At 34.7% G+C, this 19109-nt stretch overlaps 1 protein-coding gene across 2 annotated transcripts; it reads right to left on the reverse strand.

Annotated features, from left to right (window-relative positions):
• Nucleotides 1-1213: 1213 nt before the first annotated feature.
• On the reverse strand, nt 1214-17696 carry LOC112792051 (THO complex subunit 2). 2 transcript variants are annotated; one of them, XM_025835129.3, is made up of 32 exons: nt 17359-17696; nt 17073-17198; nt 16530-16571; nt 16349-16408; nt 16124-16186; nt 15881-15961; nt 15035-15106; nt 14894-14941; nt 14714-14782; nt 14487-14620; nt 13722-13797; nt 13419-13612; nt 13037-13117; nt 12216-12426; nt 11880-12116; nt 11713-11793; nt 11500-11619; nt 11341-11400; nt 10637-10764; nt 7755-7851; nt 7507-7635; nt 6838-6941; nt 6581-6761; nt 6230-6405; nt 5434-6040; nt 5215-5319; nt 4884-5039; nt 4719-4799; nt 4226-4645; nt 2863-4032; nt 1978-2276; nt 1214-1598 (listed from the first exon to the last, which is right to left on the reverse strand). In XM_025835129.3, the coding sequence occupies exons 1-32, from the start codon at nt 17491-17493 to the stop codon at nt 1529-1531; spliced, it is 5613 nt and encodes a 1870-aa protein (XP_025690914.1). In that variant the 5' UTR covers nt 17494-17696; the 3' UTR covers nt 1214-1528. The 2 variants fall into 2 exon arrangements, with proteins under 2 accessions (XP_025690914.1, XP_072069343.1); XM_072213242.1 differs by having other exon boundaries at nt 1214-1621.
• Nucleotides 17697-19109: the final 1413 nt, after the last annotated feature.

The raw sequence follows: 19109 nt of genomic DNA on the forward strand, positions 1-19109 counted from the left end.
CGTCACGATTTTCTTCTCTCTTCTATTCTTTTATCTCGTTCTCCGATTCTTTCTTATAGTGGCCGTAATTTCTTTTTCAATTGTAACACATCTAAAATTATTAACTTATATAAAAAATGTTCTTGAAACACATCCAAAATCATAAATTTAAAATTTAAATTTAAACATTAAAAAACAATTGTAATACATCTAAAATTATGAAGTGATATACAAAATATTTCTAAAACACATTCAAAATCATAAATAAAAAATGTAAATTCTTGTCGTGGCCGTAATTGCAAATATAACAGTGTTGACAATTTGAGGATTGTGATTCTTTAAATTGTTCTTCTACCTAAACCATTCTCCAATGCAAATTAGGATGTTGTACATGACATGCAAAATCAATGTGATTGAATAACAAAACAGATACATACGATTAACTATGAATCACTTTCTCTTAAACACATCCAAAATACCTGAGGTTACCAATGAAGAAGGATTAGCAACGCTAGTGAAGACTAATGCGATGAAGAGTAGGATGAAACAAAACTGCGGATTGAGCGGCGAAGAAAAAGGCAATGCCAAGGACGAGCGAGGTGGACGACGGCGTTGCAAAGGAACGACAAAGCAGGAGAACGGCGCTGACATGACATGGCAGCGCCAAGGAGGACGCCAGCGTAGACAAATAATCACAAAGACGAATTAAAATCTTCAATTTTACTAAATTTATATTTTTGGAAGTGTATTTAAATGATAATCTGTTAATAATTAAAAATAATAAAACTGAAACAGAAATTTTAAATTTTAGTTTTATTCAGTTTGTATTTTAGATATATATTCAATTTTAAAAAGACATCAAATCTATTTAAATATTTGTTTTATTTTTTTAAATTATTGTAATAAAAAATTAAATATTGTACAATTTTTAAAAGATACTTAATTGAATTGTTTACTCTTACAGAGGTGTTTTCTACTATACATGCTGCTATTGTTATTTCGTGCATATATATATATATATATATATATATATATATATATATATATATATATATATATATATATATATATATAGTCTACACAAATAGCACAACTAACTAGGAAACGCTCTTCTGCTCCTTTTCAGTTTACATATATGAGCAAACATTGATATATTAGTCGCCAATGGCAGACTCGCTTCATCAATTGAGAATGCACAGGATTCATCCCCAATGGCAAGGCTGAAAATCCCATGTGTATCGAACCCTTTTCATGTCAAGTTAATATAGCAATTCACAAAATTCATGTTTCTTGTTGGTTAGACTATTCATGTAAGTGTAGGCTCAGCAAAATAAATTATTCTCACAATGGTACAGCTAATCACTGGCTATCCAGAATATACAACACTATATACAAGTGCACAAGCCAATTCACAATTGATTGGCATTGCCTTTTAGAAGACCAAATAATTTTGAACAGCTGAAAATTGCAGGATGAGGGAGTAGCAGATAGAATTGATGTGATCCCGGAACCTACTTGCAAGTCGCGAACAATCCTGCTTTGATGTATTTTATTTTCGGTGCCGCCGTTTCTGATCAGCTCTTTGCCTCTTCTCATCATCCCATTCTCGATCATACATTCTATTACTCAATTAAGGAAACAACTGCACAACATGATACAAGGAAACCAAACATCCAACAAAAAGCATGTGTATTTGACCTTAGTAACCTAGCTACAACTACACTAGGATCTTAAATTAAAACTCCTTCAGTCATAAAAACAGAGAAAAAGCAGCGTGTAGCCGTGTAGTGCAGACAGGAATGAATATCATGCCATCTCATCAACCAAGGACCACCATATTCTAGCTTCCTTCCATGAACTATGTTACAAATGGAGCAAAAAATGCAGACATGGTAAATAGTCAGGCAAATCGCAGTAAAAGATACACTAACAGACAAGTGATCTTGATATAAATAATTATGCATATAAACCAAAAAAGCACTCTGCAGTATAGGATACGGATCAGATTCACGACGATTCAGCTTGCTGGCTACCTCTTTACCATGAATTCTGAGACCTGGTTCATCTATGTAATTTGCATGTTGGATCATGGGTCCCTTCCTGTCTACCCTGTCTCTTCCATCATAGGCTTGTGAAACACCAATACCTAGGGGTGGAGGTGGAGGAGCCACTGGTGAGTACTCCCCAGGTTCACCAGCTGGCAGATGCTCCCTCTTGAGCTTACGTCTCTTGGATGCAGCATTTAAATCCAACTCTTCCTTTAGAAGATTTGTTTTTTCTCTATCCCTCTCTTCAACCTGAAGAATATATGAGCATCCCAACAATTAGAATAATGAAATCCTCCTAGTCATTGGTTGATCTAATCAAAGAACCAGAAGAGAGAAATTTATGTTAAGAAGCATAACTTTATAAATACAACCAAAAAAAGATTTAGAGAAATACAAAATCGAAAATACATTATTTAAATCATTGAAAAAATATACAAAAAAACGTAAAACAGTAATAATTAAAATCACACCAAATCATGGGAAGCCATATTAACCTAAGATTAAATCTACATATGGTTATGCTTTACATGATGAATGATGTACACTTACCCCAATACCATCTTATTAGAATATTATAATGTCAACTTTTTTCACTTGCATTTTCAACTTGAAGCAAAAGAAAACTTCAACCATCTAGAGAACAAGTAGCACTTTATAGAAATATCATGCATTTGTACTCTTGGCTACTGCAGGCAATAAAGACCTAGTTTACGGACAGAAGCATATCTAACCAAATGAAAAACTAACTTTACTCCATTTAAGTTCTTCAACCACGCGTAAATCACTAGTACATATGATGCAGATAGCAAAACTAAGATACAACATTGATTTCTACCTTCAATGATAATGCTTCTCGTTCCTCGCGTTTCCTATCTCGAAAATCATCTTCTTTTCTGCGTTTTGCATCATCCTGGGAAACCACAGCCTCTTCAGACCGTCTCCGTTCTTTTTCTTCATGCCTTGGAGAAAGCCTTTGAGAATGTCTAGTGGGAACGTACCTCCTATCAGCATCTTCATCACGCCTACCACCACCAACAGATTGAGGAACCATATTTGGAGGTAATGGGGGTGGTGGAGGCAGGCTTTGCCCATGGAAGCGATCATCTGCATGAGATTTTTCTATAGATACATCATTGTATCGTAATTTACTTCTATCATCCTTGCTTCTATCATCCTTAGCCTTCTCAGGGAGTCTATTGAAACCCCTTTCACTACCCCTTTCTTGCATTCTCTCAACAGATCGTTCTCTTCCATATCTTTCGATTGACCTATCCCTAGGTTTCTCCACAATGAAGTCATCTCCACGAGACTTATCAACACGGTCCAATCTCTCCCTGTGCTCTCTTTCATACCTTTCATTTCCTTTGTCTTTTGCCCTTTCCAATGGCTTATCCCCTGCCCTGTACAAACCTAGTTCATCTGGCCCCAATTTCTCATCAGATAATCGAGGATCTACAAGCTTCTCTCTTTCAGAGAATCTGATTTCATTCTCGAAATCTCTTTGCTCCGCCTCCGCTTTACGCCGTTTACCAAGTCTATCAGGTTCTTCAGCAGAACTAGCTCTCTTCTGGGCTTTATCAGTAGACTTTGAAGTAACAATTGTATTGTCATGCCTAGGAGAATGAACTACACGTGAAGAGGAACCTCTTACCGAGTCAATAACATCATTTCCATCATCCTTCACCACAGAAGCCCTAATATCAGAAGACTTTACGACACCGATCTCAGCCTTGAGCTCACCACCGGTCTCACCCTTGGTAGATGGAGCTGAGATTTTTGCAGAAGCTGAAATACTGTTACCATTAGCATTGACTGAAGAAGATAAATTAGTACTTCCAGTGTGTCTTCCCTCTGATGCATGGTTTTGTATATCCTTGTCACTGCTCAAAGAACCAGACGCTCTGGCAACAGCTTTACCAGATCTAGTATCCTCTTTTGCAGGATCTTGTTTCGAGGGCTTTGAGTGTGAGCTAGCAGGTGCCGAACGTTTCCCGGAAGCTCTTGACTGAAAACAGCAGAATTAACTTATTATTCTTTTAGAGAGGAAGGGAGGGTGAGGGGATATTTAAAAAACTGTTAATAAAGAAGAAGAATAAAAGATTATGTGTCTAGGTTGCACTAGAAAGAAGGATTCCACAACGATGAATGGAAAGGAAAATGCCTAACTGTACAGCCTAGCTAAGATATAGAAAAGCTACCTCTGCAGCTCTCGGAACATGTTCTTCCGATGCTCTACTTGCAGATTCTTCTGCTTGCTTTTGGTTTTCCATGGATTTTGTTGCTCCAGATTGTACAGCAGGTGAGGGCAAGGTTGATGGAGCATCCAATCCATTTAATGATGAATTACCCTTGAGTTTTGCTTGGCCAGAATCAGATTTTCCAGCTATTGTGCTGTCAGTTCTTTCTACCTTGCTGTCTGCAGTTTTTGTTTTTGTCTGGTCTTTGACTGTGTTTACCGAGTCCAGATGTTTTCCACTGCCAGATTCAGTTTGAGAAACACCAAGACTTATCCCACTTTGTACAGATGTTGAATTTCCAGCAGAAGATTTACTAATAGATGGCGCAGGCTTCAACTCAAGATATCCCATACCGAATTCTTCATCAGTAACCCATGAAGGCTGTGTGATGGAAGAGATTGAAGTGTTAAACTCAACAAAATACAGCCATACCTACACCAAATTAACAGCATACCTTCCTAGCAGCTAATGCAGCAGCAACACCAGTTGCCAGCACCTTAAGATCCTCTCTTTCATCACTTTTAATCTTAGCCACCTACATGATGATAAAATATGTCAAATAGTGCATTGATGTTCGAAATTACTAGCACAAGAGAAGTTTACTATAAAGATAAGTTACCCGCTTTTCAAGGTTTATCCCACTCTTCCGAGTAACAGGGAAAACTCCAGAAATCTTTGTCAACATAATGAGAGAATTTCTAATTTCCATGTACTCACTAGATTCCAAACACTGAATTAATAGTCTGGTTATTCTCTGACTCCACTTCCAGTGTACCTATAAGCAAAGAAATAGAAAATTGATCAAAATAATTCACTTCTGTAGTATTTGGATCAGGAAGAAACAAGGTGCAGGCATAAAAAAATTTGGGAGGACAACCTTAAACATTAAATCTATCCAATACATGTAAGCAGATAATTTTCAGAGTAGCATAAAAGTAGCGCACACTTGCCTTGATAAACTGGCCATATGTAACTCGCTGGCTGTTTGGATATCTATAATAAACAGCAAAGCCAGGCATGTTTCCACACTCACGTTCATAAATAGATTCATCACTCTGAAAAGAATTTAGGAGTTAAGGAAAAAAGATAAAAGAGTACTACTGGAGCAACAATACAAAAGGATAAAAAGATTGCATAACTAATGTTATGCACCAGTAATAATCAATTACCTTCCAATAGTAAGCAATCTTCAGAGTCTCATACAGAAACCTACCAAGCCTGCCTGCCTCATATTCTGTGCAGCAACATATCATAGGTTGTAGAGTCTTACAAATCAGGACATCTATATGGTTGACGGTATTGAAAAAGGGGGTTCCGAGCGAATGAAGCGTGTGGACAAACATAGCACAATAAACAGCATCTGGCATACTGAATGTGCAGCGTGGAAATATACAACGCTGAAGAAACTCCATATTGATCTTCAAAGTGTCAGGACAGGAACTTAACCATTTGTCCTTTTCGTGAGAAAGCCGCCTATGAACTGATGCAACATTCTCTTCATGTTTATGAAGTTCACTAATCAGACGGTCAAGTGATTCTTGAATTCTTTCCTTTTCCTTCTTCCTCTTGGTGATTGCTGAGCTTGAATTGTCAGAAAGCTCCTCCAAAGACTTAAGATTAGCATGCAGCTTGGCTATTTCAGACTCGTAGCGACTTTTTGGAACGTACAAATCATATAGTGTGAGGCCCCAAAATGTTGCATAAAGATCAGGAGAAAGGCTATTCCACGCTTTTGAAGGCAGCATGGTTTTAACAGTATCAAGTAGATATGGCCAGCTGCATACAGTAATCAAATAGTAAAAACTACATAACCAAAGTCAAGAAGAAGAAAAAGGAGGGGGGGGGGGGCAGAAATTTTTTTTGCATATATTATCCACTTCTAGACGTAGGTTTACCAGATGGAATGGCATCTAAAACACACAGGCACCAAATAAGTAAAAGTGAAACTAGGAAAAAGATTATAACCTTATAGGATTTCGAGCAGAGCCAAGATCTAGAACCATACTGCCAGAATGATCTACAAGATCAGATTCTGTAGATGCATCATTTGCAGCATTATTATCATCCAACGGCCAGCAAACATCAGGACTCCTCTGAGACTTGAAAAGTCTCATCACAGGGCGATATATCAAGAAAGCAACCTATGTCCAGGAAAATGACAAGCAATAAAAAAATAAACAAGTTCAAGCATAATAAATGAATAAATGTTGCAGGTGAAGGGATATAAACAGTTTTCGTGATAAAATCAAGCAGTAGTTATCATGAAATCATGCCCTAAGTTTACAAGACAAAAGTATATAGAATGGGAACACAGACCTCAGGGTCCAGGTGGTAAAGGTGGACCAGGTCATTAAGCGATGGAATGAGTGCAGCATAATTTGATGCTGGAGTAACTGCACTGCAAAGAAATTCCACATATTGAAGAAGAGTTCCATGGGATCTATCAAATTGCTCACAAACCATCTTAATGTATGGTGCATCTGCATTGATGACAATCCTGTGAAAAAAATTAAATCATGAGAACAACATTTTGAGTCTTGGCTTTCCAGTATTTGTACTCTTTCTAATCTTACAGAGAACGATGTTGAGCAATAAGCAATAGGAGGGGGATCGCCAACTTCGGTTCATCTTTGGGAAGTAATGCATCTCTAAGTCTGCTAGTAGACTTTAACAATGCCTGCATCAAAAAGATTATATATATATATATATATATATATATATATATATATATATATATATATAGTTAACTTGGTATGACAGAAAACCAAATGCCAAAACCTTAAACTATGGATAACTCTACAACAGTAGTAAAAGATTAAAAGGCAGCATGGTGCCAAGCATTCTACATTATGGAGGGTGCGGGTAAGAGCCGCATGCAAAAGGTGTAATGCAATCAGCTTAATCTGATGCAAGCATCAATGGCTGATTCCACAACTTGAACCCGTGACCTTAAGGTTGTTGCTCCAAGACTCTCCTTTAATGGTAGTCGAAGATTAATACATTATATCTCGGCCACCCATAACAAAAGATACATGATTTACTAGAGCTTATAAAACTTAAATACAACATCAACACCAAAGTTAATATTCAAACAGCAGACAATTGCATTCGCTGCTATATTTTAGTCTTAAAAAAACAAAGTTGAAGACATTATTTTTTACCACACCTGGCAAACTTGCATCTCATTAGCCACTTTCAATCTATTGCTTTCCAAAATCACTGTATTATATACTTTTATGTACCTTATTATTTCGAGTTACTCCAAAAGAAGTTGCTTGATATCGAAGAGTGTCACTCCCTGCCATGGCATCCAGCTGCTCCTCAGTCAGGTTCTCTGTGTACTGGACGTTTGCCATTTGTTGAATAAGTTCCTGAAAATTATCAGCGAAAAAGATTTATCCAACATCAGCATGGAACATTGCTTTTTCATCAGCAGCCATATAATACACAACAATTCTTTAATTTCAATTTTTTAGGTAAGTATGAAAACCTGCAATAGAACAAGCTCAATTCCTTGCCCCTTTTTTAACTGGTTCACAAGATACTGGAAAAGGCCTCGCAATTCCATTGAAGGGTACTTCTTACACCTACAACGAAACAAATATCATTTGCTCATGAAAACATTCCCCATCTAGTCCCTTTGGAGAATAAGTCAAATACGTCATAATGTTCTACACTACAAGAATCAAGTCGAACTAGCTATAACAAGTTAACACCAATTTTATCCCGCACACCCAAAATATTAAAACCCAATAGTATTACAGAAAGAGGTTGAATGTCCAATCTCGATAACTAGAACTAGGTCTGGTGAGAACCCAAACCCATTTAATGTGGTATTGCCACATATCATAAAAATTGCCACCAAAATGATGAATTAGCTGAATCACAAGTGTAGAAGGTAAATCAGGTACTGGTCACTCACACATGAAGAATTAGCTGAGCACATAACCCATATTAGGTCGAGGTTTTGATCACAATGGTTAGGTAAGTTACAACCCAAATGCTAATGCTAATGTTATTATCATGATGATTATAAAAGAATATAAACCAACACAGAAAATGTAGATTTAGAATAACATAAGCACACAAGACCACAAATCTGCAACTAAACGTAGATAAGACATTCAAAAAGTTTGCCATGCATAGAAGCCAATAACCAATTCACTTATTTTCTAGGCATTCAACATCTAACTCAATGATCATGGTCCCATAATTAATTTTTTATTCAAAGGTATTATTTTGATTATTTTATTTAGCAACACTTAATCATGAAAATTGACACTGCCTTTGGTCTAATTTGTTTCACAGATCACATCTTCATATCTAATTCATTTCTTACATTTCACCCAACCTTAATTCCACGAGTTCCTAAAGGGAACAAATTTTCAAATCATCTTTTAATTATACAATCAAGACACTTTAAAGAAGGTAACCAATAACCCATTCAACCTACACTTTAATTCACAAAACAGAGGAATTCAGAAATCAAATGCAGCATCACAATACATAATATTATTACAGAGTAATCAGTATATACAGAAGAAGGGAAAGCTAAAGCTAAGGAGATGAGGAGTTAAAAAAAACAAACAAACCAAACAGCTCCAAGAATATCAACCCCAACCCTCCAAGTCAAAAGCATTTTTCTAGTGGAATATTGGCCCCCGAAGTTTCAGGATTAACAGCTATGCTTGCCCAAAATAACACGGCCACAAGAATTGAAGTATCTACCTCCATAAGACCATCAGCACATATTACAAAAACTTGTTATGCCATCCTTTTTTCAGAAGATGGGACTCAGTGGTATACAGACATGATGATGATCATGAAACATCCTTTGCACTTAAACAACTGTTGATCAATCAAAACCACTGATGCTAAAAGTGAACTGAAAAGCAGTATTCTTACATCTTCAACTTAAGAATGAATATACCACTTATCAGTACACTCCATTAGAAGGTGCATTTGCAGAAAAGCATGGGGAACAGCTCCAGAAGAAGTTAACTTCTTCAGAATCTTGCAGCCTCCATTAGCATCACAAGATTAAAGTAATTGCTAATGGAATAGACCACCTAAAGCACGCTTTAACTGAAGGGTCATCAGATCGATCCAAAATTCCAAATCTAGCTATTATCAGCCTAAACAGCTGGATGTCAGCAACAAATAATCATCCCATAACCACCACCCATTGTAAACAGTTCAGGCTCCATCTTCTCTATATCCTCAGTAGCTTACACAACTATGCACCTAATTATAATGAAACTTATCACAAAACAAGCATGGACAAGATTTTTGGTTCACATTAATACATGGATCCATCTCCCTCCTGATCATATCCCATAAATGCCATTAAGCTGTCATTTTGGAACTGACATTAGACATTACCACAAACTGTTGAGATTCAGATAAATCATGTATACAACACAGATCATTCTTCAGACTCAAAGATCCACTGATTTGCAACTGACGTCATTGCCTTTCAAAGCAATCATTTTTTCTTCTCCACAAATTAATTGTACCTGGGAAAGGTCCAACTAAGTGAAAACTTCTTCAATCAGATGATTCTCCATCAAACATGGTAAGTGCTATTGCAGCAGACAGGTAAATTTGTACTCCTCATCTTTTTTAATCTTCCCTTGTAAAATGATATGGGCAGTGGGGACCAATGTAATAGAAGTTTCGACTTTAGATATTGAAATTTGAAAGGGCAACAAAGAAGTTCCCACCCCATTCAACCAACAACAAATATCCATTCCAAAACATCTGTGAGCAAAACCCAGTGGTACATCATATGATTGTCTGTGCATGCCCATGGTTTTAACTGATCTGACATCATGACTAGGTACGAAAAGCTCCTAGTGTCCTGTAATCCCGCATTCGCTAAGGTTGATCTGCAACCTGGAATTTGATACAAGGCATTCTGGATGTTCTAAACTCTATAGGATGACGCAAATGCAGAAAAATGCCATGTTATTGTCAACCATGATTACTAATTCATAGAATAATCCCAATAAAATTAGGATTTCCATAAACTGTTGTATTTTCGCGAATGAAACACCATCACAAAGAAAAAGTAGAAAAGTAGACAAAAAAATATATGGGGACAACCTACAAATTTGTTGCTTAGCCATTATAAATAATGCCTAAATCTTTTATCCAAAAAAAAATTAATTAATGCCTTAAATCAGTTAATTGAAACATCACCAAAAAGATTCAGTCACATATCCTGACAGCAAGCGTAAAAGCATGATAATTACTTCCTATAATTTATCCAGATGCACAGGACATTCTGCCAAGAATAATAAACCAGATTTTATCTCCCAATCCAATAGAAATAATAAAAGTTAGAGTTGGGAATGAAGCAAATATACATACAGGTGACCCCAAAATGAAGCTAGTGATTGAAGCCAATCTGACAAATTTAGACCATCGTCTTTTAGCTTATCACGTCCACCAAGTGCCAAGCGCTCAATCACAACATATTCCAAAATGTCATACTCTAGCTGTTGAAGGAGGGAGAGAGAAAAAATAAGTAAATAGATTTCCAAGTTGAAAACCATCTATCAATAAGAAAACAACTTCACATGCACCACATAGAGAATGCACAAAAGAAATATAAAAATGGAGAAGCACCCCATCTATAAAGAAAAAAAGATTATAAGATTTTCATGAATTATCTTTCTCAAAAGCTTACGTTGTTGGGTACAGGCACATAAATGATTTTATAACTTTATATGGTCACCAACCAAAGCCTCATATGGGTTTGAAGCATTTATAATGCATACGTCCAATTTATCTCGTGCCATAATTTAGCTTTTGTTTAGAAGAATGAGGGACAGCGATAGTCAAATACTAGACCTCTTACTCATAGAAGCCTCAGGCCTATCATGAACTATCTATCCCAAAAGTTTTAGTTGTTGAGAAGTAAATGAATAGACAACACAGTTTTATATATTGACAAAGATATATCACTATCAGAATAAATGATACAGAAACACTACTCAGACCTGCTGACATCACTGATAGATGGATCCAATTAACATGGGAATAAAGTGAAAAAACAAAGAATTTGCACAGACCTGAGTCAAATACTTAAATGCATCCACTACAGGAGTAATCATGTCTCTGTATGCCTCAATCTGCGTTTCACACGCACAGAAAAATCAACATGATAGAACATATATCATCGATAGCACATGGTGATCAAGTTTCAAGGTAAAGCTCAACTAAATCAGCACCTGATGAACAATTGTTCGTAGGACAGTCATAGGGTTAGCATGAGCTAATTTTGCGACCATTCGACCTAGCTGCTTCAAATTCTCCTTTGCCAACCTTTTTAAAATGCGTCTAGTGTCCAACTATAGAAAGAGAAAGTAAACAGTACAAGGGAAATAAATAATAAAGCTTACTGAATTTAGCCTAGGCAGTCCCAAATATATGCAGATCGGTACCTTGGCTGTTTGTCTTGCTGCTAGGAGCATAGGTATGCGCTCATCATCTTTCTCCCATTCACCGTATAAACGATATCGCACCTAAATAAATAACACTCATCAACAAAACTAATTGATAACTGCTAACAATGCATAGGGTAGACAGATGAAAATGTATAAAGTATAACCTCATAAGGAAGGAGACTCATTAGTTCCCAAATTTCCTGGCCAACAGCTGGATTGGCAGGAATCAGTTGCAAAGAAGGTAGTAGGCAAGCTCCTAAAGCATCCTCCACCCTTAGCCTTGCATCTTTCAGGTGTAGATGAGGATTTCCAATTCCAGGAAATTGAGAATTCAAGGCACTGTCGCCATGACTAACAAGCTCAAGGGCAGAAAAGTAATAACCTCTCAGCACCCTACAAACCTACTTGGTTTTTAGGGAACAGGCAATGAAGGGGAATCATTATTACCACAAAGCACAGCAATGAAAATAAAGTAATTGGAAAATAAAAACTTCATGCACCTTCTGCAACAATATAGGGTCACGGTAAAGGTAGGGTCCAGTACAAGCAAGCATCTGAAAAAGCTCCTTCGGAAGATCTATGAAAGAACTTCGTCTTGAGGAGTTATCTACATCCATAGGATCAGTACTAACTCCTGTAGATAATCCAGAGTTTTGATGATGTGCGTGCCGAATAACATCATATGCTGAAGAAATTGTCCTCTCAATGAGCCTGGATGAACAACTGAATATTAATTAAAGGCCCAAGGATACAAACTGTTTGATGTATGCACAAATACACAAGCTTTCACCATACAGATATCCACATTAACATTGGGTGCTTCCTGCCAATTTCGATTTGGAACTATTTCTCAGGGTATATTTCAAAAGGCTTTCATATAAAAAAGGACGCAACGTGGTGGAGCTTGCAGTAAATGCACTCCTCTTGGGTTTGGCTGGTGGTTTCGTTGGATAAGAATCTCTCCACGGCCTCTCGCAAGTGCAGTACTCATGGTATTACCAGGATATGCAGAGGCACTGCAAATCATCTTTGCATTCTTGAATCTTTTCTTTTGTTGTTTTCTAACATTTATACTTGGATCTTCCCACCCTCAAGATGTACTATCCCTCTAATTGTCTAACCGCATTTACAATTTCGATTAAGAATATAGAAACCACCATTCGCAATGACATGTATATCCAAATGCATTGTGCAGAAAATAAAATAATAACAAGAAATTCAATATATGCATTCAATGGACATTTCCATATATAGATGTAACTCAAATAAGTTCTCAATGCCAGTGTCTACATGACTCGAGAGATTATGAACAAGCATTTACCTAAACAAACTCTCACATATTTGGATATGTTCCACTGCATTGAGTGGTGACAGACGACCAAACAGCATATGTGCATGATACCTGCAAAAACAAAAATAGAAATCTAACGATAAACTAAAGAGAACGTAAGGATCCAGTCAAGCTATAGCTTAGTTTATCATGACTGGAAAGGAACTAAATCTTACATCCATAAATTTGAGATCCATCACATTCAATAACCACATATTATACTAATGAAGTCAGGGGATGGCAACATTCAAGTAAACAAAATGAACGAGAAATTTTACGGAAGATGGAATGAAAAAGAAAACAAAACAATAGAGCATTTACTATAACACCATTTACCACCACATATTACATGCAAATTACAAATAACACATACCAGTCATCCACCGAAAGAAAGCCGGTAAGCAAGCCCAAAGTTTGACTGTTTTGAAGCTCAGACTTTCGCTCTTCAATTGCATCAGTTTCCATGTCTATAGCAGCAAAAAGATCTATTGCGACGTCACCCTGTTTTTCATCATCCATTAGATCTTTGCCAGTAGCAGCAAGGTTTATTCTTCCAATTTTGTTAGCCTGTGAATGATATTGTCAAACTTCAGTAAATTACACTAGCCAAAAAATAAGAGAAAAACATAAAAATCAAGGATGGACTGTTCATCATAAGCATTCATAGCATAAATACCTCATCAAGCCGCTTGGAAGAGAAAGTGTTATAATGCTCAAATGCTTCTTCATCCTTCGGAAGTAGATGTGCATATCTTCAATCAAAATGATAGTTACAAAGCTATCTTATGCATTGCATAAATAACAAATCATAACATAACCAAGACCTAGATGCCAATAGCATTAGCACCTCAGCCGAGCAGAACATATATTTGACACAAGTTTCTCGATAAATAAATTATGGCAGATTATATACACTAAAAGCTAATTTCAACCACTCCCATCCTACTTATCGAGTAATTAATTACTTGAAATATCTTTAACAACACAAATAGATATGCTTTTCCCATGCCTAAATACCGGAACATCATCACCATTAACAGCATGGAAGTCTTCTCCAACTAGGTAAAGTGGGTTACATGAATTGCACAATTTTATTATGCCTTCACTGTTTTAGTGATCAGATTTGTGGTGTCAATCATAGAAGAAGTGAACAGAGTGCATCAAACTACAAAGTTGACCATCCTTATTATATCTTAAACTACAAACTACTCAACTTTGGTATGATTATAAAGCATTCCTCATCTGCATAACAACATTTTCCCCACAACTCTGAAAATCAGGAATCATAACCCATGACAAAATTAAATTTGTAAATATCATCCAATACTAGCTTGTTTCTAATAGTCAAAACAGACCCAAATATTGGATTTAAGTTGAGTATGCCTTATGAGAATGCAATATGTGAATTGTGATTCTTATGCAGCACATGAGCACATCTTACATGCTATCAATATCAATAAAATCTTGTTTCACCAGCAACGCTGTGAGTTTATAGAGCCCAAAGGGAACAGGGCAGCTGACTTCCATGCGCTGATAATATTGAAACTTAAATCCAAGAATCTGTGAAGCATGAGACTGCAAAAAAAAAAAAAAAAAGATAACACCAGAGTATTAAAACTTGTCTAACCAATATCAGATTTTGAAATAAGAAAAACTTAGAACAATAACCTTGGGGAAAATAGGAATCAGCTCTAGAAACACACTGTTATCAGGTTGAAGTTCAAAACACTCAAGAACCTGATCAACAAACATCAATAGCCAGGTAAAACATAAAATGAGAACATAAATAGGCAAGTTAACTATAAAAAACGAGAAAGAAAGAAAAAAAATCAAATTGAAGAAACTTACAATATCAAAAACACGATTTGGATCCAAATCAAAATGGCCAATTAACGACTGCAGAATTAATCAAAATCAACACCAAAGTCATCATCATTAAATACAGAAAAAGGACAGTGGGATTCTCAAAGTCATTGAAAGCATCAAAACCTTAATAATGCCAATTGTTGCGGCAGATGCCTTTTGAGTTGGAGCTTCGGAATCTCGGCAAAGAAGAGTGACCTACACAATTAAACTGAACTGAATACAGCATACCAAATCAAACCATAATGACCTAGATCGTAACCCATCTTAATAGTTAAGTCATTGAAATATAAAAACACTGCAACTCTAATCTTTAAGAAATGAGCTTCCTCCATCTTATCTACTTTCTTACCAAACCACCTAAGGTGAAATTAAATAACCTTCCACACATAGGCACTATACTAGCACTCTCCAATACATACTTTTAATATTTTTTTTACTAGTGTTTAGTCATCAAACAACGGATGTTCATTCCTAGCCTCACTATATTGAGCTTATTCTTTTTAAGCTTTTCAGTGCCCAATATTCAATCCTCTTCAACAATTGTAAGTCTTGTAGCTATGTAGTATTTCCCCCCTATATTTGAGGGGTGATTTCCTATCATAAAAATAACACCCAAAACCCTCTTCCATTTGATCCACCAAGAATGATACCTACAATTTACATCACCTCAATTTTCCAATTGTTTTGTAGGTAAACAGAAGATGCTTAAGTTGTCTGACACGTGGTACAGTATGATCACCAATTTCTACCTATAAGCTAGAATTAATATGTTCCTATTATACTATATCTTCTGTTACGATAACACCAAGGAATAAAATTGTGAACAAAGTTTTGAAAGGGAAAACAAATATAAAACATTGGACAAATAAGGGAACAGTCAAATTCACTTCAGCCAAAATCACAATAACAATAATAATAATAATAATAATAATAATAATAATAATAATTAAAATGAATTTGAGATCATACCAGCTTTGCATAGCCCTCACTCTCTTCTCTAAGAAGGTTAAATTTGGTTTGTTGATAAAGAAGCCGTGTATTAACTCTGACCTGAAATCAACAGCCCAATTGAATCAAATACATGCAATCACAAAGCTTAACAATAAACGCCAGCCTTTGGCAAGAATAGTTCGATTTTCATGGTAGTCTGCAGCTAATGTAATTAATAGGTGTATCTTGTGGCAAATATATTTCTAGCAATTCATTGCTCACCTCTTTTCCCTTCAAATCCTGAGCCTTTATTTTGATCATTTCAGCCTCCCCCAAAAACTCTTCCTGCAAATTGTGTAAGATAGAAATAAAAAACCATGTTAGTTCACAAAAGACTACATCTCAGTCACTCACAATTGACACTAACCAAAAGCCTCAGAAGAAATAGAAAGTTAAGTTACACAAAGTATGAATGATGACGGAAAGAAAGGAACAAAAAAGGCAGACCTCACAGCGTTCTTGAAGTAGCCTAACCGGAACCAATTCAGATTCCACAAGCCATCTTGCCTAGAAAAATTAAAGTCTATAAGCAATGATATTGAAGAAAAATTATAAAGAATTAAGAACCGTAATGTTTAATTTGAAGATGTAAACATGCAGAGATCAACACGGTGGGATCATAACTGACCAGTTTAATGAGACGAGATCGAAACTCTCCCGACATTGTATGCTGTATAGAAAGAGATATACATAAGTATAGTATCGTGCTGACCACAAACGATGAATAACTAACAGTCAACTACTTAAAATTGAACACTATTCGCTATCAACACAATTTACAATTCTTTGGGAATAGTCATCATATAAGCCCTGATTTCCTCTTGCCACAACAAGTGAGGTAAAGTTGTAAAGGAACTCCAGCTCAATTTGATGTTCATGCAATTTGAAACAGAAAAATATATTTAACTCACCCTATCCTTTACTAATAACAAAATTGAACAACTATAAATGGTACCAGATGAGGAGAAAGAAAGCACAATATAACTTAAGGAGGCTCACTATTCTCATTACAGAAAAGAAAAATGAATGACATATAATGATCATTCCAATTCCAATTTTTGAACATCGACCAATTTGCAGGTGTAATAAATTAACAACTACTCTTGAAAAAAGAAAATCAATAAGAAAGAATGAGAGGGACTAAAAACAGCTTCAAGCGGCGGTAACTCACATCTTGGGCCATTTGGGTCACTATATCTGCAAAATTTGAAGCTAATTTCTCAGTCGGCGGTCTGTCGGAGAATATGACAGAATCTAACGCTACTTTACACTTCTGAAACGGCAATTCACCCCGAACCTGACATCAATCCAGGAACAAAAATCAGTCTTTATCCCAGAAACGGAGAAATAAAGCTCCGAATTCACCACCAAATTTTTAAATTTTCCAACGCAGGGTGCGAAAAATTTAGGTAAGAACAGATGTATTATGAATGCAAAAAACGACGGAAAGGACGAACCATAGTCCAGCAAAGCTCGTAGAGGAAGCGTAGCGATGGAACTGCTTCGGAAACCCTGAGGGCAGGATTGCCACTCTTCCATTCGCGAACACAGTCCTCCGTTACATAAATACACTCTATGGGTGGCAGAGACATTGTTCCTGATTGGAAACCCTAGAGAGAAGCGTGAATTTTGATGTACGGAGATGAATCGGATGTGAGGGTTTAAGAAGAGAATAGCATTTCCATGGACGAGTGTGACAGAGCAATGCGAAAATTTTAGGGTTTTCAGAGATACCCAGGGGGTTTGCTTTTCGCAACAAGTTGGAGTTGCCGGTGATTCAGTTTTACCCCCAAACAAATATAATATAAAATAATATATTAACGATATACAATTATCCATTAAAATTTAAAATTAGTATATAAATTTATATAAAAATATATATTATTTAATAAATTTTAATATATAAATAATATTTTTAATATAAAATATTTGAATAAATTACTAAAATTATTTTCAATTTTTTAATATTCGGTAAAAAATATCACAATTTTATTAATAACAAAAATATTTTTAAATGCAATAAAAATACCTAATGTTAAATATATATCATTAAAAAATAATTTAAAAATTTGATAATTTTACACTAAATAAATTTTTATAATTTCTTATTAAAGACCAAAAATACTTTTAAATATATATATATATATATATCGAATTTTTATCCTTTTTTATATGTACTTTTATTCAAATATTTTTACAAATTTTTTTATCAAACGTATAAGCAATTTACAAAATATAAAATTTATTTACTACTTATAAAAATATTATTTTTAGTTTTTTTGTTATTTTTATAATATTTAAAAAATATTTTTGTTATTATAAAAATAAGAGTTGTTTGTATTAGTGTCTCAAAAATCGGATGTGATTTTAATAGTTTATCGTAAATATATAATATAAAATATAACCAAAATTAGTACTTTTAAGAAAATTTATTTTAATAAATTCTAAATTAGTTTTATTTTATCTTGCTAATATCCCAATTAATAGTTATATTTGAGAAACAATAAAAAATTATTTTAAAACGGTTTGAAATTATGTTATTTTACATTTTCTAATAACACATATTTTATTTTATATTTATTAATTATTGTTAAAAGAATTAAATAATATTAGATAAAATAAATATATAATTTTAGATATAACATACATAAAATTATAAACTAGAAAAGTTAATATATTTGATATTTTTGTACTAATAATTTCTTTTTCTTTTTGGTATCATTTAGCTTGATAAATTTGTGAATAATTTAGGTTTAATTATTCTATTGGTTTAATTTTACAAATTTTTTAATTATGTTTTTATACTTTTTTTTAAGTAAGTCCTTGTACTAATTTTTTTTTTTAATTGGATCTCTACTTTTTTTTTCTTTTTATTTGAGTCTCTGCACTAATTTTTTTTTTAGTTGGGTTTCTATACAATTAAGCTAATTACTATCAAGAGGAACCTAAATGAAAAAAAATTGGTATAAAAATCCAATTAAAAAAGTTATAAAAATTTAATTAAAATTTTCATAAAACTATAAAAACTAACAAAATAATTAAATCAATAATTTATTATAAATTTAAACTTTATTTAAGAATTTACAACAAATAAATTATTCCAAATATAATTTGATACACTTATTTAAGCCGCGGAACGAACTTATCACTCCACTAATTCAATTTAATTTATACTAATAGACTCTAAATTAATATATTAAGTCATTTG

The sequence above is a fragment of the Arachis hypogaea genome, chromosome 13, assembly GCF_003086295.3.
Source record: "Arachis hypogaea cultivar Tifrunner chromosome 13, arahy.Tifrunner.gnm2.J5K5, whole genome shotgun sequence".
Taxonomy (NCBI): Eukaryota; Viridiplantae; Streptophyta; class Magnoliopsida; order Fabales; family Fabaceae; genus Arachis; species Arachis hypogaea.

Excerpts from the sequence above, each read along its gene's own strand:
- LOC112792051 (XM_025835129.3), bottom strand. The coding sequence starts at position 17,493 with ATGTCTCTGCCACCCATAGAGTGTATTTATGTAACGGAGGACTGTGTT. Across the intron at positions 13,798-14,486 it reads TTTATTGATATTGATAGCAT|ATATGCACATCTACTTCCGA; the intron begins GTAAGATGTGCT and ends TTTTGATTGAAG. Across the intron at positions 5,040-5,214 it reads CATATGGCCAGTTTATCAAG|GTACACTGGAAGTGGAGTCA; the intron begins GCAAGTGTGCGC and ends CTTTGCTTATAG.